The sequence below is a fragment of the Haliotis asinina genome, chromosome 2 (assembly GCF_037392515.1).
Source record: "Haliotis asinina isolate JCU_RB_2024 chromosome 2, JCU_Hal_asi_v2, whole genome shotgun sequence".
NCBI classification, from domain to species: Eukaryota; Metazoa; Mollusca; class Gastropoda; order Lepetellida; family Haliotidae; genus Haliotis; species Haliotis asinina.
In genome coordinates this window covers 14,925,617-14,952,415 of record NC_090281.1, presented here as the reverse complement: position 1 = coordinate 14,952,415, position 26,799 = coordinate 14,925,617, and the positions used below count along the sequence as shown (strand labels likewise).

Below are 26,799 nucleotides of genomic sequence, written 5' to 3'. Positions count from 1 at the left end.
AATACCGCCCGCTTTGCCTCGCTCACTACCCCCATACAAACACAATTCAATGTCCACTTGAGATGTTAGAGGCAACATACATAGAAGAGTAGCTTGCTATTGGGCCTGTAGAAGATTTGTAGCCATTGACTTGGTGTTGGATGTAACCAAGTCCCTGATAAATCATAACTTTACTTTACGGTAACCTTTCTGTGAATAGGGTTCTATCACAACATATTCATGGCAACCTTTGTTTGATCTAATATTTTCCTGTAGGATGAACCACAGAAGGCTCAAATACCCATTTCTGCAGCAATGACAAGAGTCCAAAATCACTCGAACACCATTAATTCTAAGCCGGATTGCTAATCCCCAAATTCTGGCATCCCTATCTCAGTATCTGTACTCCATTCCTGTTACTGTCCTTCATGGTTACAAATGGAAAATATTGAAGACTAAATGCCTTGGTTTGTACTTTTTCTGCCTTGATCAAGATAGAAACAAAGAGTACTGAGTGCATAATAGGCTCCAATGGAAGCATGTGTAACTTCTCAAACATATTCATCATTAACAACAAAAGAGACAGATATCTTAACATCAGTCAGGTGCCCGAAGTCAGCAAAACGGAACTGTTGATAACATAATCTAAAAGCTGGTACTGTTAAATCCCGGCGACAGTGTGGTAGCCAAGTGGATAAAGCATTCACGTATCATGCCAAGGACCTGGGTTTGATTTCCTACAGTCCAAATGATTCAAAAGCAGACTGATGAATTGCAGACTAACTTGAAAACTAATAAACAAACACAAACACACGAGACAAAATGGAGACAGCACAACAACACAGGTTAATTACATAAATAACTTGTGCACATATTTCTCGAACACTTGGCTGTCCCTTTCTTGGCACTCCTCCCTCATAACAAATAGTGAACTGTGTCAATATTTCAATGATAGTTTGTTAAACAACCTTTTCCTTTTTAGGACATAAATTCTGAAAAAAATACTCAGAGTTGGTCTCAGAGTTGGTCTAATGTTTTGATTAGGATCAGTATTTCATTGAGCATTTTATGTTTATTAAAGTCACTTGTCCTGTGGCATTCTTCTGTAACAGTGATGTACCAAGTTCATGAATACCCAGTCACAGGCCCACCTTCCCATTCTGACCTCATTAAATCTTCATCGCCTTCCACAAACACATAACAAATACTGACGAAAGTAGCTGATGTCTGATTGCAGTTTTTCTATGCAGAACAAATAGCAACATTTGATCTACTCCAGAAATTACACTGCTGTGTCATTCAGAAGAAAAAAACTCAGACACACCCAACTCCATTTTGATCATACATCATTTCCCTACACCTATGCAAATCACTTTGATCTCACATGGTTCCAATCTGAATGAGAAATATTCAGTCACATCTTTACATATTTGTCAGGTAAGGCTGAATCTTTTTGAATTTATCTCTAGCAAATCCATGAATTTACAACAAAAGGAATCATGCTGGCTATAAAGAATGGTCATCAAATATTTTGTTGATGGGAAAAACATTTCAGCAGTTATCTATATCAATATTGTGATGTCAATAATATTTTACATGAACTAATGTGATGAAATAAAGTTGAACTTACAAATACCATGCGCATAGTAACATCTTTCTGCACTAGCTACTTCTAAATGATGTTCAGAAGCAGTTTTTGCTTGTCCACTCTCACCAGTGACATAAAGTTTATTTAAGACTTCTTTTTATAGTGTTTTCAATCAAACTTACTTCTTTGATGTTCGCTGACAACATGCTTATCAATATATACTTAATGGGGTGAGTAAGTGAGTTAAGTTTTACACTGCTTTTAGCAATATTCTGGCAACACCATGGCGGGGAGCACCAGAAATGGGCTTCACGATGTGCCAATGTAACAATGTTGGGAATCAAACCCAGGTCTTCAGCATGACAAGCAAACACTTTAACCAAAAGCTACCCCACGGCTCCTACAGTTAATACACTTTATTTTCTGAGCTAGAAAATGGGAGGTTGTATGGCACAAACATACAAACTAGAGGTCACAGTGACAGTTTCTCTCTAACATCAAGAATCTGATTACATGGAACAGTTTTAGTGGCATTAAAACTTATTATTCATGTGTATTTACACCAGTGATAGCCTATAATGTATTTTAGAATAGTGATACAGGGATTGATATCGTTTCTTAGACCTTGAGTGAAGGAGTGAATGAGGGAGGGAGCAAGTTTAGTTTTACACAGATTTTAGCAATATTCCAGCAATGGGGGACACCAGAATTGAGCTTTATACATTGTACCCATGTGGAGAATCGAACCAAAGTCTTTGGTATGATGATCGAGCGTTTTATAAACTAGGCTACCCCACCGCCCGCTTCACCTATGAGACCCATGAAGAACCAGGTTTGAACTGGTCTTCAGCAACACTCACTGGCATAACGGGATTGTGTGGTCTGGCTGGCCCACATGTCATCATATTCCATTTGTGTTAAACAATGTTCATGCTGCCAATCACTGGGTGGTCTGGTCCAGGCTCAATTCTTTTCACAGGCAGCTGCTATATAGCTACATTAACCAACAACCAAAACAAACCTTTCCTGTAGTCCTTCAACTGTTGTGTCACTAGAATTTTCCCAATCACCATCTACACACTCTTGGAGAAGACAGCAGAAATAGCCTCTATTTTTTTATACTCATAACACTTATATTGTTGAATAATAGATAAGTATCTCAGAAAAAAGACCCTCAACTTCTCTACTTGTATTCACAAACTTCTAGAAAAACAAACACCATTGTAATAAACTGGGCTATTAATCACATGTGAGATGTCAGGTTTAATCTAAGTAAAGCATCTGGAAATAAACACTGCCATTGACACTGACAGTCAAAGTAAGTTATCATATTTTACCATATATCTTATCTGTTCCCCTTTCTGTTCCCACTGTCACATGCACTGACAATTTGTGGCAGGGACAGCTCTTATCCTCATATACATGGATCACTGCATACTTCAGCAGGTAAATATGCACAATAATGGTCAGACACAAACTGATTTGGTTTCGAGGAGCCTTGACCTTGTCAAACACTACATGAAAGTATGCAAACCATGGACAATACCATACAGATACCCTTTTCCATACATGTCATGTTGGAAGTGATTGCTGATATTCTACCCTATAATTACTATCACCTCGGTTGTTCCGATCACAGAAGAATTGGAGACACCAGGGTACAAGGAGATAACATTGCCATAATACCCACGTGAATGTGATCAGTAAGGGTGGCCATGTTGGGGGCATCTCAAAACATATCTCAAGTCATGTCAGAGTGGTAGTAGTAACTATTACTCTAACGCAATCAAGAAATCTCATCTTTTCAAGTGATATTAATTTATTTGACTGATATGTTCAATGACATCATTGACCTAGAATATTCAATGAATTACATACACATTAATCATTGTATCAACATCAGTTTCAATAACCCATACAATGTAGACCTGAAACTTATGACAGTCCCCCTGAAGAAGTGTTCAGTGGGAGATAGTCCACAGAATGGGATCAAGCCTAATGTACACTTCAAAAGGACTGAGAACACAAAGAGAAAATATTCATGACACCCAGTGGTTCACAGTGTGTTGGGTCAGTCTGTGTGAGCTTATCTATGAGGGGATCATCTTCTTAGGAAAACCATGAAGACAAGGCCATCACTACCATTATAACATTGGAATATAACATGGTTGGAGAGCTTGTGTGGGAACTGTGTCAGGGGCCTGTACTGGTGGTAATGTTGGGGTCTTGCCACAGAACAGTTACTCGGGACATGACAGTGTCCATGCCAGTTGATAGTTACAGTGTCCATGTGAGGGGACAGTTACTAGGGGCAGGACAGTGTCCATGTGAGGGGACAGTTACTTCAGGCAGGACAGTGTCCATGCCATGGAACTGTTACTTCAGGCAGGACAGTGTCCATGACAGGGAACACTTACTGGGGGCAGGACAATGTCCATGCCAGGGAACAGTTACTGCGGGCAGGACAGTGTCCATGCCAGGGAACAGTTACTAGCGGCAGGACAGTGTCCATGTCAGGGAACAGTTACTGGTGGCAGGACAGTGTCCATGCCAGGGAACAGTTACTAGCGGCAGGACAGTGTCCATGTCAGGGAACAGTTACTGGTGGCAGGACAGTGTCCATGCCATGGAACTGTTACTTCAGGAAGGACAGCGTCCATGCCAGGGAACTGTTACTTGGGTTACTGTTACCAGGGTTACTGTTACAGTTGATAGTTACAGTGTCGATGCCAGGGCACAGTTACCTCAGACAGGACAGTGTCCATGCCAGGGAACTGTTACTTCGGACAGGACAGTGTCCATGCCAGGGAACAGTTACTTCTGGCAGGACGGTGTCCATGCCAGGGAACACTTACTTGGAGTAGGACAGTGTCCATGCCAGGGAACACTTACTGCGGGCAGGACAGTGTCCATGTCAAGGGGCTACTATTGGAAGCAGTAGGGGTGACTATTGTGGAGGAAACAACTATTGCAGTAGCGAAAGTCTATTTCAACCAACTAGTGCAATAGTTTTTTTCTAATTGATTTGCCTCATTTGAAGTCATTTCACAAATGAATGTACAGTTTACATGAAATGAAGACAAGCTGAAGTAGTTCCAGTCTCTTTAACCCATACAACAATGCAGGTCGAAATATCGGCCAAGATGTCACCAGTCCTAAGACACTGTAGGCCGAAAAATCGGCCAGGGAGTAGTCGCATCAAAATAATAATTTCAGGAACCTAACTAACATATGATTCATTTATCAAATCTAACACTCTTCATAATGCCTGTCAACACTTACTACATTTCAAATGGTCATATATTATCGACAGGATTAGAAAAGTAAACTATTTTTTGCAAAGTTATTGAAACAAAACATTATCGCGCACATGCTTCGGCAACGGGTCCTCATCAGAGTTCTCAGTAAGCAAATTAATAACAATTAGAGGATATAATCAAACAAATCAAATAAACTGAAGAATATAATCAACAACAGTACTCATAAAAGTTGTTAAACGAACATCATAACTTACTATTTCCATCTTTATTATGTGATCATGTATGTAATGCGTGTTGTTTCGTTTTGATTTAGTGAAAACATTCAGCTAGATAAATGCGTTATCACATCGTGTCTAGGGAAATACAGGGTTTTATCAGTCCCTCGTAAGGAATACAACCTTACTCGGGACTGATATAACCCCGGATTTCCCTCGACACGATGTGATAACTTATATTAAATAAATTAAATAAATCAACGCAACACATACAAACACTGGTATTGTTAGTAATAGCATGCATTCCAGATCTCACGCGAGATCACTCGGGCTGACGACCATTTTGCCGAACGATCACATGCCTATAAATAACACATAATTTCAGGTCAAGTTGTCATGCATTCATGAGTGACCAACTGTTGAAACATATCAAGGTGTAATTGATGTGTATCAAGTACATTGTTACTTTAGTATGAATGAATTGTTGCTGCTGATAATGATTTTTAATTGATTACATTAATACTGACACTGATACAAGCTGCAAAATTAAACACTGATTGCTCAGTGTTTTCAATTGTAATTACATGTGCATAAGACTTAGAACTCATTCGTTCTTAATCAAAATGAGTTTATCTCATCTTAGACATGTATAAATATGGAATAACTGCAACACTATTTTCAAGATTCTTAGATCTAAAGTCAAACATATTCAACCAGTCGTACTTGGATAAACCCAGTGAGAATTTTATACCTATGATATATAACAACTCGTCATTAATGCAAATGATATATTTACATAAAGCTACAGTAGGTATAAAATTACTGGACAAATGTTTCATTTGAAATAACTGAAAAACAACCCAGGTACTGATGTCTTGCTGACTTGTAGATCTAAGTAGACAACCAAGGCAATTCTGAACTGTCCAGTGAAAATGGCAGCCATCTAGGAATGCATACACTTGGACAACATGATTTGATTGCTAGACATTTTAGACAAGGTATAAAAAGTATTTTTAAAATGACAGTATGAAAACCGAAAATATATTAAACCTATGGATTTCATTATGGTATAACTAAAGGCCAAATACTGCAGTTGTACTTATACTGTGGTATACCGTTTCACCCCTAGCCTGAGACTCGGCAGCTGCAATTCATCGATAGTTTGATGCATCGTTATAGCCCAAGGAGGCTCTATGGTGACCATGTTAGGGGTTTCCACTACAGGCAGCACAATGACCAAGTTAAGGGCCAGTACTGGTTGCATAACTGTGAACATGTAGGGGCCACAACTACTGGCAGCACAACGACCATCCTAAGGGCCAGTACTGGTTGCAATACTGTGAACATGTAGGGGCCACTACTACAGGCAGGACAATGACCAAGTTAAGGGCCAGTACTGGATGCAGTATGGTGATCATGTTTGTTGTTAAGCACCACACTTACAAACATTCCAGCTATATGGCAGTAGCCAGTAGATAATCATCTCTGGACCAGACAATCCAGTAAGCAACAGTATCATCACTGATCCACAATTAGGGTACAATGATGTGTCAACCGAGTGCAGTACATAATTCTAGTTTAAGGGCTCCTCTGTGTTTCTTGTACAGTTCAGGTGACACTGTAACTGTAAAATATGGCCTGCCTGGAATATCACAAATGGCTCTAAAATCTGATCTGACCCGGTTTACAAAAGTTTACAAATCAGTTTCAAGACATGTGCCATATACAGTCTAATATGCCCAGTGTTATGTGATGCAACTTCAACAAGTGCTCCCAAAGTACACTCTCCATGTACACATCTCTAACAAGCTTTCTTTGTGACTGGAATACTGTTGACATTTGTGCCGAGGAAACTTCAACAAGTGCTCCCAAAGTACCCTCTCCCTGTACACATCTCTAACAAGCTTTCTTTGTGACTGGAATACTGTTGACATTAGTGCCGAGGAAACTTCAACAAGTGCTCCCAAAGTACCCTCTCCCTGTACACATCTCTAACAAGCTTTCTTTGTGACTGGAATACTGTTGACATTAGTGCCGAGGAAACTTCAACAAGTGCTCCCAAAGTACCCTCTCCCTGTACACATCTCTAACAAGCTTTCTTTGTGACTGGAATACTGTTGACATTAGTGCCGAGGAAACTTCAACAAGTGCTCCCAAAGTACCCTCTCCCTGTACACATCTCTAACAAGCTTTCTTTGTGACTGGAATACTGTTGACATTAGTGCCGAGGAAACTTCAACAAGTGCTCCCAAAGTACCCTCTCCCTGTACACATCTCTAACAAGCTTTCTTTGTGACTGGAATACTGTTGACATTAGTGCCGAGGAAACTTCAACAAGTGCTCCCAAAGTACCCTCTCCCTGTACACATCTCTAACAAGCTTTCTTTGTGACTGGAATACTGTTGACATTAGTGCCGAGGAAACTTCAACAAGTGCTCCCGAAGTACCCTCTCCCTGTACACATCTCTAACAAGCTTTCTTTGTGACTGGAATACTGTTGACATTAGTGTGGTGGAAACTTCAACAAGTGCTCCCAAAGTACCCTCTCCCTGTACACATCTCTAACAAGCTTTCTTTGTGACTGGAATACTGTTGACATTAGTGCCGAGGAAACTTCAACAAGTGCTCCCAAAGTACCCTCTCCCTGTACACATCTCTAACAAGCTTTCTTTGTGACTGGAATACTGTTGACATTAGTGCCGAGGAAACTTCAACAAGTGCTCCCAAAGTACCCTCTCCCTGTACACATCTCTAACAAGCTTTCTTTGTGACTGGAATACTGTTGACATTAGTGCCGAGGAAACTTCAACAAGTGCTCCCAAAGTACCCTCTCCCTGTACACATCTCTAACAAGCTTTCTTTGTGACTGGAATACTGTTGACATTAGTGCCGAGGAAACTTCAACAAGTGCTCCCAAAGTACCCTCTCCCTGTACACATCTCTAACAAGCTTTCTTTGTGACTGGAATACTGTTGACATTAGTGTGGTGGAAACTTCAACAAGTGCTCCCGAAGTACCCTCTCCCTGTACACATCTCTAACAAGCTTTCTTTGTGACTGGAATACTGTTGACATTAGTGTGGTGGAAACTTCAACAAGTGCTCCCAAAGTACCCTCTCCATGTACACATCTCTAACAAGCTTTCTTTGTGACTGGAATACTGTTGACATTAGTGTGGTGGAAACTTCAACAAGTGCTCCCAAAGTACCCTCTCCATGTACACATCTCTAACAAGCTTTCTTTGTGACTGGAATACTGTTGACATTAGTGTGGTGGAAACTTCAACCATTTCCAAAGAGAATATTTAAATATTCAGGATCACTTTTTACAAAGCACTAAGGTGATCGTAAGTCACTAAGGTAACCTTAATACAATGTTAAAGAAAGGGAGTTTAGGTTAACCTTAGTAATGGTTGCTTCGTGAAAGGAGTCGCTGGTCCTTAAACTTGCCTTTCATGAAATCAAAATGGTTACCTAGGTGAGAGCCATGTTCTGGTGTTTCTGACTGACTATTGTCTGTAGCATTGCCAGACCTTTCCAGTTATACTTGGCCCTATGTATTATCTTAGGCAGAAAAGTAAAACCAGTGAGACATGCTATCAGCATAGTTTCGTATTCGCCAAGCAAACTGCTCAATGGCCAAATAAACGGGTCTCAGAAAGACATTTAACATAAGACATTGAAGAAACATCAAAATAATAATCAATGTGTGTCCATGAATCAATTGATACTAATGATAGTAAAATAAATGAAAAGTGCATCATATAGGGTCCTGTATGTAGGTCACAAACAGTGACAAACAACATACACTTGGTTATGTCCTGTAAAGTCATAACTGGCGGCCGTGCAATTTTGAACCAGCACTGGTGCTTTAACACAAGCTTGTCACCAGCAATCTGGTACCAAAGGTAAGCTGGGTCCATCTCACATATCCCAAGATGGCACGCGCAAAGGGAGCCAGGAACCTGTCCAGCTATTCTCGAAAAGTTCATAAGCTTACAAACTTCTTAAACCCATTTTTAACACATTGGCTATATTAAAGTTATGAATACTTAAGGCTATGAACATCTGAGAGTAACGGCCCACCTCAGTACCCACAGTAGCGAGGTGAGACTTAAATCAGTAGACAGCCTTGGGTGCAAAACTTGCCAGCAATGCATCAGTACATGCACAACATACCAAGTAGGGAAAGACTCATCTCACAAAGGAAACAAAACATTGCATGAACTACTTTGGGTCAGAATTCCATCATATTCTTGGAAGATTTCAATAAATAATAAGCCCTTGGTTGCTTTAATGTTTGAAGACAAAAATAAATAGAATCCATGCAACAAGTATAATACCTTCCTCACTTATAAGCAAGACTTAATACCATATTACAAATGAGTTAATGTTTATTCCAATCATGAAAACAAGACATTTATTTTCCGAACTGAAATGCCAATGGGAAAGTGCCCATTAAAGCTACCTGGGAAACTGAAAACAAATAAATATTTCATATTAGAAGAGGACAATGATTTAGAAGAAGAGCCATAAATCCTTGAGTCTTATTGTCTCTGTCAACACTTAAAAACACTCTGCACGTCTGATACTGATAGTGCCACTGAAGCATAGTAAAATTTGCAAATTTGGTTATAGCCAAATTATCATTCATCATCGAAAAATAAATGTCACCCACCTTTCGACTGAGCCCCGCCATGCTGTCTGGTTACTATGGGAACTGGATCTGTCACTCTCTTTCCCGGCAGCATCTCAGTGATTCCTTCACTCACACTCTGGGCTCCATCATTGCCTGGAACAAAGATGGACTTAAACTTTAGATAAAGTTCAGTAAACACACACCACTTACATCATGTTTGTTGTTATTTAACACCATACTGAGCGAGATTGGAGCTATATGACAAGTCTGTGAATAGTACAGTCTGGACATGGCACTGATCATTTGATTTGAGATATAGTGACATGCATCAATCAAGTCAGCTAGCCTTGGCCATCAGGGCCTGCTGCCACCTGCAGGTTTTAAACAACAAGCAGTGAATGAAATTTGAAGGTCCTCAAAAAAGGAAGGTGCAGAAACAATAAGGATACTAGCCAAAAATGTTAGTTGGATATCAAGCATGACAGTAATTATTTTTTGGTGTCTTTAAGCTGGAATCAAGATTACTTTTCATAGTATCGTCTGAAATAATAATGTTTTGCTTAAATCCCTACTAAAACTAAGTCTTAACCACAAGCTTTATTTATGCATGAATTTTTAACATGTGACACTGTATTGAATGATTATGATTCAAAATGTTGTAATGCCTGAACTAAATCTGTCAGTTAAAATGTAAGTTGTCTGCTGTGTTTACTGCACACTCAAAGGTCAGAGGATTCATGTTACCTGAAACATGCTGAAAGAAAGTCAACAGAGCTGTTAAGAAGTATAGATGGCTTATTGTTTAACATCGCTCTCAGCAGTATTTCTGCTACATGATGGTGGTCTGTAAATAATGAACTTATGAAGTCTGAACCAAACAATCCAGTGGACAACAGCATGAGCATAATGTATACAGCTGAATCGGGATACTATGACACGTCAACTTAGTCAGTCAGCCTGACTAGCCAATCTCATAGGTCACCTCATATGACATGCATGGTTGCTGAAGACCAATTCTAACCTGATTCTTCATGGATAAAATAAAGCTGACTCTATCCCCCTGTGCAGAATAATGAAATATTGTTTGGCCCTGAACTAACATTGTCAAAACACGTAAATCATGCAGATTGGACAGAGGATCCACTGATTGGCCCACAAAAAAAAGACTTGGGATGCCATCGAACAAACCGAGTTTGACCTGCTGTTCTAATCAGTCGCATCTGGCAAGCACAGGTTTCTAGTGGCCTATTTTACCCCTATTTGGAGACAAGCAGAGTTTGCTTAGGATCTATATTGTTCCACAGAATGATTGTCGCATTCCACACAAGTCCACTGATATTGCATGCAGGTGAAGTAGAATTTAATCAGTCCAAGACGTAATTTGTACATGAGACGGCTTAACGTCTCTTGTTCACGAGACAGTGCGGTACTAACTGAAGCTGTTCCCTTTAATTAATTCTATCAGTGGGGAACAACTCGATTGGGTGCGAACACGAAGCATCGTAATTAAATTTAAAGTGTCCCGTTAAATCCCCAAGGGTGGTATGGTACTTGACAGTCATGAATGGACAGGTTTTTCGATCTCGGATTACAACTTGCAGTATACAAGTTGTTTGTCCGACAAAATATTCACAATCATCCTGGGTTGGTGCATACTGGACCTCTCTATTTTTTTCGACACGTGAAGACATTGGGAGAGCAGAATGTTAATATTCGTATAATTTGATATCAAACAGCAAGTTCAAGGGTGCACACTGGCTACATTCAGCTGGTACCATGTTAAATGTAACATGACAGTTGATAATATGATAATATCCTAGAAATTGTTCACAATCTAACCTATTATGTAGACATAAACTGACTTTGGTAAGCAAACAATATCAGATGATAAAGACTTATTAGCACATTAATACTCAAGATAATTGTTTCTAAATATATCTACATTTCCCAATTGTCTGTTCATACACAACATAATCTCAGTGGTGTAGGGGACAGTTATATGTGAACAATAATAATGCTAATGTTTCATCGGAACCTCATCTCTACACAGGAACCACACTTTGTTGTTGATTTGCTATTCTTGTCTTATGTATCAATAAACATTAATCAGTATAAAACATTGACTTTTCGCGAAAACACACCCAATTTACTAATGCCTGAAATACCGTTTTGGGAATATATATAACACTTCTTCTCAACAGGGCACCTGCTGGTTGCTAACGCAAACAATGTTCAAATGTGCGGGCTCACAAATACCTCTTTGCTGTTTCATCACATTTATCAACAGAGACCATACCAGAATGTATAAATAGCGTCTCGGGGCTACTGCTGGAAACGATCCAAGTTAGCCGGCAGGAGTGTAACACGTCTTTGCAGTTGTCATGTCACACACACTGCACTTGTCAATGTCACTTTGTTTTGATTGAACTGGTCCATGTTCAGATTTTAAGGGAAGCGAAACTTACCCACAGATTGCAATGATGTCAGTTATTTCGGTGTAGATTTTGCATGTAGACCTTTAATTGTTACGTGTGAAATTTGGTAAACTTTGTCTTGAATTCCTAACGCGTCTACTCCGAACATGCCTCAACGGCTTCCACCAAATCCGCCGCCATGGAATGCACTTCCGGTAAGTTGTTGTCTGGGAGGAGGAAGGGAGATAATCCATTAGAGTCAGAGTTTTTATGTTATTCAAAGCGGAGAAGGAGAACTGCTGTTCGAATCCAGTTTCAATTTGTCAAACTATCGTCACCATTATTTTGACATATGCAAAACGATAACAACTTTTCCGGGATAAATGAACGCCATCACCCAGTTTTCAGGTGTTCGTGTCTTGAAAAAAATGGGATGCATGCTCAAACGCCACCTCAGCAAAATCTTAACGACATCTGATGTAAACGGCTGTTGAAGGTCAAGAAAAACGGGCTTAATATCTAGGATACACACGTATTGAACAGTATTCCTCTTTGTTTCATTTGTAACGTTGGTTGCAATATTATTGTCTCGCAACGATCGTATCACTTTCACTGTTAATGCTTCCCAACGCAAAATAATTGCATGGTCACTAGTAACCAAAGTGTCGGAATCACAAGTCTCCATGGGTGATCAGCTTCTTTATTGTACAACAGAGACGTTTCGGTATGGATATTTGTTGTCCGTTTTCAAGCATGTCATTCATTAAGACCATTCCTATTATTCACAACTGCCATTAAGCGCCTCAAACACTTCAACCAACCTGTCTTCGCCTATGCCAAAAGCTGATGCCCAGCTGTAGGAACGGAGTGATTTCTTACACATCTGGTGACTTTGTAAGCAAACCCGTATGCGGTTTTGTGGCCGATAAGTTTGGCTTTAATTTCTAAAATATTTAGACATTGTAGATTCCTGATGTTAGTCTCCCATCGGAAGAATTAACTAAAATTAGTTCTAACCAGTTTAGTAGACTTCTTTCCTATCAAGCCCAAGCAATCATGTTTTACCAGTGAACGTTGTACGTTTAAGGGCACAACAGACGTTTAAAATCAAATTTGAACAAAATATTGACATGACACCATCATAATTTGCACAGGTATCCGCAAAGAAAATATTGTTCATGCTCGTTTAAGATATCGTGTAAGTGAATTACGATTTATCTAATGTTGGCATTAGATCCGATGAGATATGTGAATGAGGTAATTTATGTTAAAACGTTTATTACTTCATGCCTGAGCGTTTCCTATATAATGAACACAGAACAATTATGTTTAATCTTTCAAACTTACAAGTACATGATAGTGATTTAAATTTAGATTTATTACTAAGTGGCAGAAAGAACTTATCATATACTCAAAATCATGCAGTGCATATTAAATAGCAAGCGTTTTTCTTGAATGCTGCAACTATCTGTACATAGGTCTATACTATTTCTGAACTATATTTTCTTTTCATATTACAAGTATGTTGTACATCTATCTTGTAAACTGTTGGGAGATGGTTACGTACGCTGGATAACTTGTTCCTAATGCTTCCTTTCCTGAAAGGTCACATGCAACGTAAACCACAACTTTGCAGATTCTGATACCTTTCGGTGTGCAGTTACCGAAACAAATCATCAAAAATGCCAATTTGACCTATAAAGTTGGAAAAAACGCGATGAAAAAAAAGCCCGCGAAATCGGAGTTTAAACGATTCACTAAATTTCTCCCAGCGCTGGGGGGGGAAACTGGTATCAACAGCTGTGGTGCGCTGCGCCCATAATGCATGCGCAGTGAATAGGTTCGAGGAGCTTGAAAAAGTATGCATGCCCGGAGTATGAGGTCGTGAGCAGTAGTCTAATGTTGGTTGTGTATACAAACAAGTAAATAATCTACTCGTTATATTTAAAAAAATGTTGATTGTAGTAAGCAGCCTCTGTCACAGAGAAAGCTCAATGTCTGGTTTATTAACAACTATATGTTTGTCTGCCTGTCTGCGAAGACAATATGCAATACACAGCTTCAATCATTGGCCACATGCAATTTGAACTTAGCACCTATCAGGCTATACGCCATAAACAAAACAAATTGATTTATGACTCGCGGACCCGAGTCATGTCCTGTCTTATGCACATGACATGTTTTTATGTCTATGGGTTGCACACAAACAACATCCATATTTCTCGGATGACTGGATTTGACGGAATCTAGTGTAAACTCTTGTCAGTTTCAAATCCTGCTTTGTACTTGGACTATTGACAGTTTCCAGCCACGCAGTAGTTCACCATCTCTACTGAGATGATTTTTTATTGGATCGAACGCAAATTCAGAGAACATGTATTTACAAAACCCAACGTCTCTACATACATTCTTTATGGATAGCAACTTCTTCTAGTGTATATGATTTTGTTTGACAACGTTACATGAATCCATACTGAAAAGACGCATCAAGTACAATAAAAGAAGTTGTTATCCATAAAGAATCTTACTTTCTTGTGACTCGCCCAACTTCTAAAATACCAATGAAACAGATTGTATCCGCGTATCAGCAAATGAACCAGCCAATCGAAGGCCGTCGTTACACTTGAGTGCACACCCACCCGTTGTGACTGCGTTCGGTCTCCCGAGGGTTTCGTTTCGAGGGAAGTAAGCCCAAGTACAAAAACATAAAATATTGCACTTTTGAATCGCGACTGTACGCTTATAATTTTGTTTATTTGTTTTCTTACAAGCAGCAGTGTATGTTATATGTCATGAATAAGTGATAATTGTGTTTTAATTATGTTTGATTTTTTGGGTTGCATGTGTCCATGAATATAATATGTTTAAATAATAAATACGACTCCTCGCATACAAGACATCTCTACTTCCTTGCGTGTACGAGACATCTATACGGCATTGTGAGTGAGTGAGTGAGTTTGGTTTTACGCCGCTTTTAGCAATATTCCAGCGATATCACGGCGGGGGACTCCAGAAAATGGGCTTCACACATTGTACCCATGTGGGGAATCGAACCCGGGTCTTCGGCGTGACGAACGAACGCTTTAACCACTAGGCTGACACCTTTTATGAATGATTCTATTCATTCTCTGCACGAATTTTCTGACGTAATTTTTGCGCCGTCATCACGTGAACAATATCAATACTCACCCAACCTCTTGGTGCTTTTCAAGAACGTCTGGTAACAAATTGCGGATAACAATCTGAGCCCAATATGACGCGGTCATGGAATCAAAATGGCGACTACGATCGAACAAACTTACTGCCCGTTAAACCACATGAAGTGGGAAGTCCCTGCACAGCGCTTCCTTGCGTCCATTTGTACAAAAAGGGGAACGCTTGTATTTTCTGTTCTCTGCAATTAATTTCCCTAATTTGTCTTCAAACAATTTTTCACCGAATTCAGTAGTGATTTCCACGTGTAGGAATAGCTACCTGACATGCTTACCAGTTACACCTGGGTATCAGGCAGAAATAGTTTCATACTCAACCGTATGTTGTGCGTGTATGTGACGCAGTCACATAAGCTCCGCCCACTGATGAATATTAATACTTTCTGAAGGGCACCACAACCGTAAGCTCCGATCCTCTAGTCATTGTCAAACGTGGAGATAAGTGGAGAGTGATTACTGCGAAACTATATTTGCAATCGTGTCTGTGTAAAAAACACGTTTAAATGCTTGATTCTTATTTTTGTGCTTTGGATTGGATGACAAATGACAAGAACTGTCTCCCACGATTACCTAACCCACAACGTCGATCCTTGTTGAGAAGTTAACGTTTTGACATGTATGATGGTTTAAGTAACATCGCCGTTTTCTATTAAACTGTACGTTCTAGTGTCGACCGCAGTGACATTGCTGCAAGATTGTTAAAAACACTCACTGCCACAGGGGCTTGTAACGCTACAAACCGCCATCAAGATATATACTGTCCCTGATGGTATATTAGTACTATATAAATCAGAGACACTATATACCTTGATGGCAGTTTCTAGCGTTACAAGCCCCTGTGTTCCGAAATATTGCCGATGTTGAAAAAAAATATGTCTGCATGAGGACAGCCTGTGAACGTCTTTTGCCCCGAGACAATCCGGTGATTGATATTACGATACACGGTCCAGATCACCTGTCTGTGGTGACACATGAATTTTCTGATCTGTTATGTCATTGGACCTATCCATAATGTCGCCTCTCACTAACATGACAGGTTGCTAGGGACCAGAACCTAGACTTTCAAAGCTCTCACAGTGTTATGATGGTCGTAAGTACCATGCATTGGGATTAACTTACGACTATCTTAGCGTTAAGAAAGCTTCGAAAATCTAGGCCCAAGGCCTTTATTCTCGAACGTTCGTATTTCATAGAATTACCTTTGACGGGAGCCAGTGTATTACGAATGGGCATGATAAGTTCGTAGGGCTACCAACGTTTCGAGAATAACTATCCACATCTAACTTCATTCCCCACTATACTGGTGCCTACACTGAGTTAGTGAAAGGAAGTTGATTGAGTGAGTAGCTTGGTTACCTTGTCTAAGACATCAACCACTTTCGTGAATACCTCCAGCACAGACGAGGTGCTGACAAATGTTTCTTTATTACATTTGTGGCATACTCGGGGCCTGTTCCTTGACCAGAAAGAAATCTTACATTCTTTCACCAAAAATGGTATGATGATACAATATCACACCACAATGTCCGGTTATGATGACCTGCTGGTGACAAAATTCTACCACAAAATCTCAAAATCTGAAGCGAAACCTCGCCATTATAACAGATCAATCCACATATTTGTCTGTTCTCCCCACAACACACACAGCAACCATTTGATATGTATCTGACACATATTTCCAGCTAGTAAAGGTACCTCTTCACACTGAGCTAAAAGCTGTGAGACCAATCTTTAAACACCAGAAAGCTTCCACTTTCTAGATCAGAGAACAATATGTCTTGTTTAATACCATGTTAGTAATATTCAGAAAATGGACTGTATATAGCCAAGACTCAGGCAATCAAATGTATAGCATAGTCCACTTCTCACAACCATGGAGTCAGACGACACAAACTGGCTTTCACTGACAACCAAGTTCGTAATGAACAAACCTTAAGGTTAACAAGTTATTTTTATTTCATGAGTGAGGTTTTTGGTACACGTTCTTGTACTGCTGTGAAGCAGGAATGCAACATGAAGAGGATGGTGACGTACTTGTACTTCCCAGCTTCTAAAATGACACTCAAAGAAGACAACAAATTTTGGTAGGGGCATCATCCCTCTAGTCTCATGTTGCTACAAGAGACTAATTAGTACCTCTAGCCCTTCGCTGGGCTGTTTTGTTAGCTATACTCACTCCCCGTAACAGGATTACAAGTTAGCTAGCAATCAAGTTTATTCCAAAAAGAACACAGTGGTACATGACAAGTCTAACGCAAGGACTAGAGCATGTTATGGGTAAGAAATCTTGATTCATACCTGTGTGCCATTAGACATACGATGGACAATATGTACGTTGTATGAAAACATCTGATCTGACTCTGCATTTTGATCATCTACTGGTCAATAATGATCATGGAGGTATGATTCTCTATTATCAAGTAATGGTAGTCGCATACAACCAACACCTGACCTACTAACAAGTTCATAAATAGTAGCAGCACAGGTACAGAGAAGTGAGTAGAGCGAGGGGCAGAGGTGAAAATGTACTAATTAGTAGTTTGAAACAACAGGGGTAAACAGAGGCTAGTGGGTTGGAGTTCTGTGAATCCATATTTGAAAGGCTCTTTTTATGAGCTTGAATCTAATGGGTCACCATAAACTTGCAAATGGCATTTTTTGTGGAGTGGTCTGACACAAATCACAGACAATCATTTAAGCATATCCTTCATGTTTATTTGAAAAGCATGTCATCAACCAATGATGTCAACATCACTCTCAGGATAGACCTCCAACAGCTCATGGTTATAACTGGTTCAGAGCTTACGGTAGCATAAATAGCTTTCACCAAACAATCCTTCATTTCGTGTTTCACATTTACAAAATACTGAACTCTTAGTTCACCAGAGTTCACTTTTAACTGTTTTTGCCCAAGACACTTTTTTCTGATTGAGTGCAACTCACTTCCCAAGCAATATGGCAGTATTATGGATAAGAATATCCCATAGGTAGTTAATTGGAATAAAAAGAAAAAAGGCAGTTAATTGTAATCATTGGTACATGTTCAATTAGGTATTCAGATTTGATCCCTCATCTGAGACCATGGCCTCGTGCCTTGTGATATTTATATCTCTCTGTGTTGGTGTTGAGTTGTCTCCCTTATGTTGAGGCTTCTGCTGATAAGGTGTAAAGTCTCTTTGCCGTGAGAAGTTTCCTCGTCTTCTCTCCTGCCAGAGTTTGTCTTCCTCCTCTGAAGACACAGACAGAGAGCATATCACACGTAAGTTATAATGGTGCTAATATCGCAGGAGACAAAGCATAAAACACAGCAAGTGCAGAATGTAGAAATGTTTTGAGTTGGTGCTAATGTCAGACCCTTTCTTTTCCACTGCCATCTCTGTTAACATTAAATAGCTTTTGCACGTTTCATTAAATTTAAAAAAATGTTATGAATATTTACTAACTGTAAGCAACTGTAACTACCCATTCAAAACTTGGAAAAACTTCACATCTATCATGAAATAGTCATGTTGAGAGGTGCGCTTGTGTGATTTCCCTCTAAATAGTGTTTGAAACAGTTTCCAAATTTTGCAAGCCAGTCGGGTTAGCTATGGCTTAAAGTTCCCAACCAACAAAATTTTGCTACAATAGGTGAGAATAAGATTTTGTTGGCTTGACACAGGTTTTGTGAATAAACTGCTAATATGATGAACATTTTTATGAGTACATAATCTTGCATGTTTCAAAAGTGTATTATCATTTAACAAGTGGGAGAGATTGAAATATTTACAAAATGACCCCATGAAAATCCACTGGCCAGTCGGGCCTGTAACTGTAGAGATTAACTGACCAGACTGGAATTTTACCTACCATGGGTTAGAGGACCAGTGGCTATATTGCACACTGCCTCTAAGACCAACCACTTAATCTCAGTTTTTCTACTCACCCTTCGACAAAAGGGTGTAATTGTGGCAGCAAGAATGTAGGACGACATTAATCGTGGGATATTCCACCACACACTTCCCACGCAGGTTTTCCAAGACAGACTTGCTGAGGTCCAACTCATGATACCTTCAGTGGAGAAATCAAAGTTGTCATTAACATAGCATACACATCAAAACTTGTTAACACATAGATGGCTTACATGTATACCAATATATTTCATGTGGGTAGTCAGATACAAGTGTCATAATGTTTATAGTGTGTCAGTATTCCAGCAACAAAATAGGCTTCACACACTGTACCCATGTGAAATATACTAGACACAAATAGTTTAGGATATATGTAAATTTTGAAATTCTGAATAATGAATAATGATCTATTTGTTCATTGACACATTCATAAAATATCAATCCTAAAAATACCTATATCCCTAACTTATTTGTCCAGCACATTATCTGTTTGAATAAAGATTGGAATCCACAATGCTGGAGTGCTGATGTGCACAAAGGGGTAACTCTGATACCATCAGCCCCATAAACAGGTGGAGCAACCAAGCTCCGTGTCAACTGAAGCGGGTCCAGGTGTGGATACACAGCTCATTTGCCCCCATTTTCACAAGAATTTCAATGGTCTTCAAATAAATTTTCAGGACAAAAGGGACCTGCCCATGAAGTCCATGTAATGCAGACATCATACATGAACTCACCTGACATCATTAGCTGGTCTACCCTCAGCCTTCATCAGCAGACGACATCCTGCAACACCTGCCTCCATGTACTGCCGTAGTTGATGCCGTACCAGTGGATCTGCCTCAGTTGGGTGGAGGTACTTATTCAGAAGTGCCTCCAGAGTGAGGTTCTGATTCTGTCTGCCCACAAATCACATTCTTATTAGAATATGTGTGAAACCAAAAACAATTCACAGAGCTGTCATACCGATCAAAATACTTTGTTAACTTTGACTAAAAAAACAGAAAAACATTCATGGCATACACAGCACAATTTCCATGTAACTAATGCAACACTGAGAAAAACTGAAAAATACTCGAACTTCTTTAGTGGTCATAAGAGTAAGTGAGTTTAGTTTTACACTGTTTTTAGCAACATTCCAGCTGTATCACAGCAGGGGGACACAAGAATTGGACCTCACACACTGTAACCATGTAAAGAATCACACCCAAGTCTTCAGTGTTTGAACCACTAGGCTGCCCCACTGAACCCAGCAGACGTGAGAATTAGCTACTTTTGGTACAGTCACATTATAGAATCTACCTACTTCCTGTCCATGAAACTTGCATCAGCACTGGGAAACTTCCATTCAATCTGCCACAGAATCTCTTTTGTTCTAGAACACACAAGATGAAGAGACATTTGACTGAATGAACTAAAGACAGAGAGTGAGTTAAGTTTTATGCCACACTCAGCAATATTCCAGCTATATGGCGGTGGTCTATAAATAATCGAGACTAGACCAGACAATCCAGTGATCAACAACATGAGCATCGATCTGCATAATTGGGAACCAATGACATATGTCAACCAAGTCAGCGGGCCTGAAAACCTGATTCCATTAGTCACCTTTTATGGCAAGCATGGGTTACTGAAGGTCTATTCTACCCCGGGACCACTTAAGACAAACAAGAAGACATGGTCATCAATATTCCCAGCCATTGCAAAATACTCTTCATGAATATGTCAACTAGTTATCTATGTCAAATGTTTTGGAGTGTGTAAAGCAAAGTGGAAGGATAGTACTGAAAGGTTTCAAAGTTCTGCTCCAGTAAGAAGCACTACCACCAAATTCTGTCAAAGTCAATCCTGTTGCCATGGCAATGCAAAAAAAATATCAGACATCCATAAAACCCGAAAGGTACCATTTCACCACCAGGCCTATCTATCTACCAAGCTTGGTAAAGAAATATTGAACGTTTTCCATGTTCTGCTCCAGAAAAGATGAATGTGCATGGAAAGTCCATTTTTATACTACCCACCTCACTCCCCACAAAATTTGTTGCAGGAAAATGACAGTGTTTGCAATGTACAACTCATCTGTACACTAAGGAGAACAGGAGCAGATCTTACTTGTAGAGGAAGATTGTTCGATTATTCTTGCGTTTGGACATCGGATATGGCATAGTTCGCAATTCAATACCCAGAGATTCAGCGTGACGAATTAATTTCATCAGCTGAAATTGCAAATGTGAAATACGATTATCAATGTCAACATGGAATGAGAAAATGAGTGACTGAGCCTAGTTTTATGCTGCTTTTAACATTATTCCAGCACTATCATGGCAGGAGACACCAGAAATGAGCTTCACACATTGGACCCATGTGGGGAATTGAACACAGGTCTTCAGTGTTTTGAGCGAACACTTTAACCACTTGGCTACAACACCACCCATGTAAACATGGAAAACTGTTTGATGTAGCTTTCATGTATAAATCTAGACTGACATGGTCCATCTATTGCCTTCAGTCACAAATGTCACAGAGGCTACATACTATATGTATAAAATACTGTATTTATCTTTTTATTGTTTGTTGTTTAACATTGCATTGGGCAATATTGCAGCCAAATGAGTGAATTTAATTTTACACCGCTTTTAGCAATATCCAGTAATATCAAGGCTTCACACATTGTACCCACTTGGGGAATCAAACCCAGGTCTTTGGCATGGGAAGCCAACGATTTTCAGACCATGGCAGTCTATAAATAAGCCATTCTGGACCAGCCAACAGTCATCAGCTTCATAAGTATCTATCTACACAATTCAGATATGATGACGGAAATGTTTCACAACAGGTAACATAATAAGCTCATAGCATTAGCTACAATTCCCAGTTACTCTTTGGACAACCATCATCCGCAGCTGATGTCCAGTTAGAATAAATATGATGTTGCTTATAGGTAATAAGAGTTTAGATAGGCACTTACTGCTTTTGGTTTGTCATGTTTTATCTTGAGGAAGTCTCGCTGACAACTGTTGTTTCTTCGACAACCATCCTCCAGAAAGCGGTAATCTGAATAAAGTGAAGGATCTGCTTTGAGGGTTTACTGTGTGTGGAGGACGTTGTTTATCATACATACAGATGCACACATAAAACATCATTGACATACAACAATAACAAGTATATTCCTAAAGCACTCGGTGTGACCCACGCACGCATGCATGCACACACACATATTCTGTGTATCAAATTATAACAGTTCCTAAAGAGATATGTTCTTCATTTTGTTTTGACTTTTGTTTTGTTTCTTGTTTAAAGCTGCACTCAGCAACAATCCAACTATTTGTCACACTATCAAAATGCTGATTTATACATTCACCTTTAAAAAGACCTTATACAAATCATCCAATAAAATATGTAATGAATGGTGTGAATTTGACTAAGTACCATTTCCAAACTTACCATTAAGTAGATGAGTGTCAGTGAAGTTCTTCATTGCAATGTGGGCTGTTTTGTTACGTCTTCCATCACAGCTGTTCACCAATTTGTGTTTGTTTACACATGGCAAGGAGCATGTGCGTTGATCACATCCAGGACAGCGATACTTGGCTGGGTTGTCCCCACACACCTGACACTGCACTCTGAAAAAGAATGGTTTGTTGTGAAACAATACCTGCCTTATTGATAATTCTGCATTTAAAGTTGTTTCTAACATAAATATTATCTTAAACACTGCCAACTTGGCCTACACAAAACAATGACTGGTGATGACCCAACAAAGATTAGATCCATAAAAGACTTTTAAGTTCATAGTGAATTAAGCATGGACAAAATGCAAACCATTTTCATTTTATTTTTCTATTTGAACAATGAAAGTTTTAAACACATTCTAATGAACTTACATAATTAAAACAGGGACAAATTTTAAAAAATCATCAAAAACGTCACATTTCGACGAATTGGCAGGTGAAGGACCTCACCACTGGAAGTGGCAATGCTTAAAATATTTAAACTCTCCAAGCAATGTGAATGGTTCAACCACCAAACATGTTACTCAGCTTCATACTGCTAATTTCTGTCTTCAGAGAAACCCGCCCCAAAATGGGACAATATGCATAAATGGGTTAAAAGGATTTTGACAAAAAAAATATCAACTGTGAATGTGATATACCGGTTGGCACTAGAAACAATGCATAACCAGAGCAGATATAACTTTGTTTAAACATATTGCTGTCGGCATTATCGAAATGTATGTTGGTTTATATGTGTATTAAACAAGTGATACAACTAAATACATATTTTAAATATTAAAGGAAGCACAAATATATCATCATCAGAACTGTAACCTAACTACGTGAATAATCTTGATTTGTGGATGGTGTAATTATCATGCTATCTCGTAAGTTAAGTCTTGTATGACGTCACAAAGAGTTGCTTTGGACATTTACACAATACTCCTCATTGACCAAAATGTTCAGAATATCTGCAATACATGTATATACTCTAAATCTTACTGTCTGGCACTATGTTAAATAACTCAAGAACACTGGTGCTACTAATATCAAGTTTTATTTTCACAAAATGTCAAGCAAAAAGATACCATTAGCACCAACCTTCTCTAATCTGCAAATGGCTTTGGTAAAGAAATGTTTCAACCACGAGTGGAATGTTAGGCATTCTCAGTTTACTGAATTCAATTAACAAAGTAATCAGTGACTATACAAAATGATATCATTTACTTAAAGGTCACATGCAACATAAAACACAACTTCGCAGTTTCTGATACTTTTAGGTATGCACTTACCAAAACAAATCATGAAAAAGTCCAATTCAGTCTATAAAGTTGAAAAAAACGCGATGAAAAAAAGCCTGCGAAATCTGAATTCAAACGATTCACTAAATTCCTGCCAGCGCTTGGGGGAAACTGGTTTCAACAGCTGTGCTGCACTGCACCCATAACGCATGTGCAGTGAATATTTTCGCTTAGCTTGAAACAGTATGCATGTTCAGAGTATGAGGTCTTGAGCAGTACTCTCATGTTGGTTGTGTACACAAACAAGTAAATAATCTATTTGTTACATAAAAGACTTGTTGATTGTAGTAAGCAACCTCTGTCACAGAGAAAGCTCAATGTCTGGTTTATTGACACCTGTATGTCTGCCTGCCTGTATGATAAAGACAATATACAATAGACAGCTTCAATCATTGACCACATGCAATTTGAACTTAACAACTATCAGGCTATACGCCATAAACAAAAAAAATGATTTATGACTCTTGCATCAGAGTCCAGTCTCTGCCACATTATGTAATTAGGCAGGTGTGATACTTGTACACATGACAAGTGTTTATGAATGTGAGTTGCAAGCAAACTACGGCCAATTTTTTGGATGACTGGATTTGACAGAAACTGGTGCAAACTCTTTCAAGTCCTGCTTTGTACTTGGACGAATGACAGTTTCCAGTCAGGCAGTAGTTCACCATCTCTGCTGAGTTGATTTATGATTTGATCGAACTCAAATTCAGAGAACGTGTATTTACAAAAACCAAACATCTCTACATACATTCTCTGGGGATAACAACTTATTCTAGTGTATATGATTTTGTTTGACAACGGTATATGAATCCATACTGAAACAATACATTAAGTACAATAAAAGAGGTCGTTATCCATAAAGAATCTTACTTTCTTGTGACTAGCCATACTTATAAAAGGCCCATCAAACAGATCATCTTTCTGTACACATAATGAGCCCTCAGCGTATCAGCCAATCAGAAATCGTCGTTACCCTTGAGGGCACAGCCACCCTCAATGACTGGGTTTGGTCTCCTGAGGGCTTCGTTTTGAGGGAAGTAAGCCCAAGTACAAAATACGGCACTTTTTAATCGCGATTGTACACTTATAATTTTGTTCATTTTTTTTTAACAAGCAGCAATGTATATTAGATGTCATGAATAAGTGATAATTGTGTTTTAATTATGTTTGATTTTTTGGTTGCACATGACCTTTAAAATATGATTTTCACTCTCTTCCCTTATATCACCGAATTCAGTTTACATGGGTGTACATGATAGATGGGTAGGCATTACTAGTTGGAAGTTCTTTGACGTGCATGACAGCAGCATAAATAGAATATGGGCTAGAGTGCAGTTTACCGGGCGCGCGACCCGGGACTGCTGAGCGCTCGCTAATGAGCGCGCTATAGCTACTGAACTGTCTCACTTTACCGCGCTGATGTATCCTTAGGGTTAGGGACCCCCCTTCTAGATCCTTAGGGTTAGGGACCCCACTTCTAGATCCTTAGGGTTAGGGACCCCCGCTTCTAGATCCTTAGGGTTAGGGACCCCCCCTTCTAGATCCTTAGGGTTAGGGACACCCCCCTTCTAGATCCTTAGGGTTAGGGATCCCCCCTTCTAGATCCTTAGGGTTAGGGACCCCCCTTCTAGATCTTTAGGGTTAGGGACCCCCCCTTCTAGATCCTTAGGGTTAGTGAGTAAAGGTTAGGGTTGGCAAACCTTAGATGCGATTATATCCATATATCCATCCACGAATCGAAAGTCAAACGAAAAACGTCATCGTATATCATAGCTTCGCTGGATTGGCTGCACAACATCTTGAAAACAATGCCTAGGTGTGGCTTCTCGCTTTGATGAATGGGTAGGTGGGGCCTAGCTCTGCGCATGCGCAGTAAATGAAAACAAACCATAATAGTTTGTTTTCATTCACTGCGCATGCGCAGAGCTAGTGGGGTAATGACCCGTTAAACGAGCACTAACTAACTGTGATCGCACCGGTGGTCCCGAGGTAGCGTGTCCGCTAATTAGTCTAATTAGAATCCCACGACCCCTGCTGAGAGCGTTCGAGCCCCGCCAGCACAGCGAAAAAAATCGGAAAAAGCGCGCCCGGTAAAGTGCACTACTCCCAGAATATGTACTGGGTAAGTTGCATCAGTGCTGAAAACACGTTCATGAGACGTAGTCGAGGCACGGTAGTCAGCTGATGTTGATTAGTGCACATGCATTGTATGACAATGAAATGATTCCGCCTGTAGCCTTGCTAAAAAAACACATGACCAGTGTAGCAACTCCAACTGAAAGCAGTCGGGGGCCCCTTCGCTCACAATAGCAAGCAGAAAAGAGAATAACTGTAGCAAGCTTTCACGTAATAAAAGTTCTAATTACGAAGAGCAAATAAAACATTCTTACGTTGATCTAATTTCCGATTTAGAGGGCTCTTCTTCAGATGTCGGCTCATCTGTCTGTTGGTCCATACGATCCGCAGCGTTTCCGTCCACTGTTGTTGGTTTGTCTGCATGTTCGTCGGCATGGTCCATCTTTTCACTCATGACGCCTATATATGTTGTCTTGTCTATGCCTCTGGCGTCGAATTTAACCATATTAACTATACGTGTTGAGTTTGTTTTGGTTTTCCTCCAAAACCACGTGTGTGACAGTACAAAAATCCGAAGTCTTAAAACGAAATACAATTACGCTTGTACTGATAAGTTTTAAGGAAATAGTTACTACTAAAAACATAGTAAATATTTAGTTTGTCTCACCTCGAAAGTACATACTTTTCTTTAGGACATTTGTGTGTTGTTTGTTATATTTTGCAAATCCAT

General features: G+C 39.5%; 2 protein-coding genes across 2 annotated transcripts in view; both read right to left on the bottom strand.

Moving 5' to 3' along the window:
* Positions 1–12,322, bottom strand: part of LOC137273302 (centrosome-associated protein 350-like) — a 122,162-nt gene extending 109,840 nt beyond the window's left edge. Inside the window, exons 1-2 of the mRNA XM_067805858.1 lie at positions 12,145–12,322; positions 9,719–9,832 (exon numbers count right to left, since the gene is read on the bottom strand). Coding sequence (XP_067661959.1) covers positions 9,719–9,791 — 73 coding nt within the window. The 5' untranslated portion in view covers positions 9,792–9,832; positions 12,145–12,322. The remainder of the gene's footprint in view (positions 1–9,718; positions 9,833–12,144) is intronic.
* A 4,915-nt stretch (positions 12,323–17,237) lies between these two features.
* Positions 17,238–26,649, bottom strand: LOC137273300 (box C/D snoRNA protein 1-like). Its single transcript, XM_067805857.1, has 8 exons — positions 26,384–26,649; positions 22,640–22,818; positions 22,164–22,249; positions 21,308–21,411; positions 20,502–20,570; positions 19,933–20,094; positions 19,231–19,355; positions 17,238–18,534 (listed from the first exon to the last, which is right to left on the bottom strand). The coding sequence occupies exons 1-8, from the start codon at positions 26,572–26,574 to the stop codon at positions 18,353–18,355; spliced, it is 1,098 nt and encodes a 365-aa protein (XP_067661958.1). The 5' UTR covers positions 26,575–26,649; the 3' UTR covers positions 17,238–18,352.
* Between the last annotated feature and the right edge of the window lie 150 nt (positions 26,650–26,799).

Coding starts and splice junctions, on each gene's coding strand:
- LOC137273300 (XM_067805857.1), bottom strand. CDS start 26,574: ATGGTTAAATTCGACGCCAGAGGCATAGACAAGACAACATATATAGGC. Junction 21,412..22,163: donor AACATGACAAACCAAAAGCA/GTAAGTGCCTAT, acceptor TTGCAATTTCAG/CTGATGAAATTAATTCGTCA. Junction 18,535..19,230: donor TTACACCCTTTTGTCGAAGG/GTGAGTAGAAAA, acceptor CTGTGTCTTCAG/AGGAGGAAGACAAACTCTGG.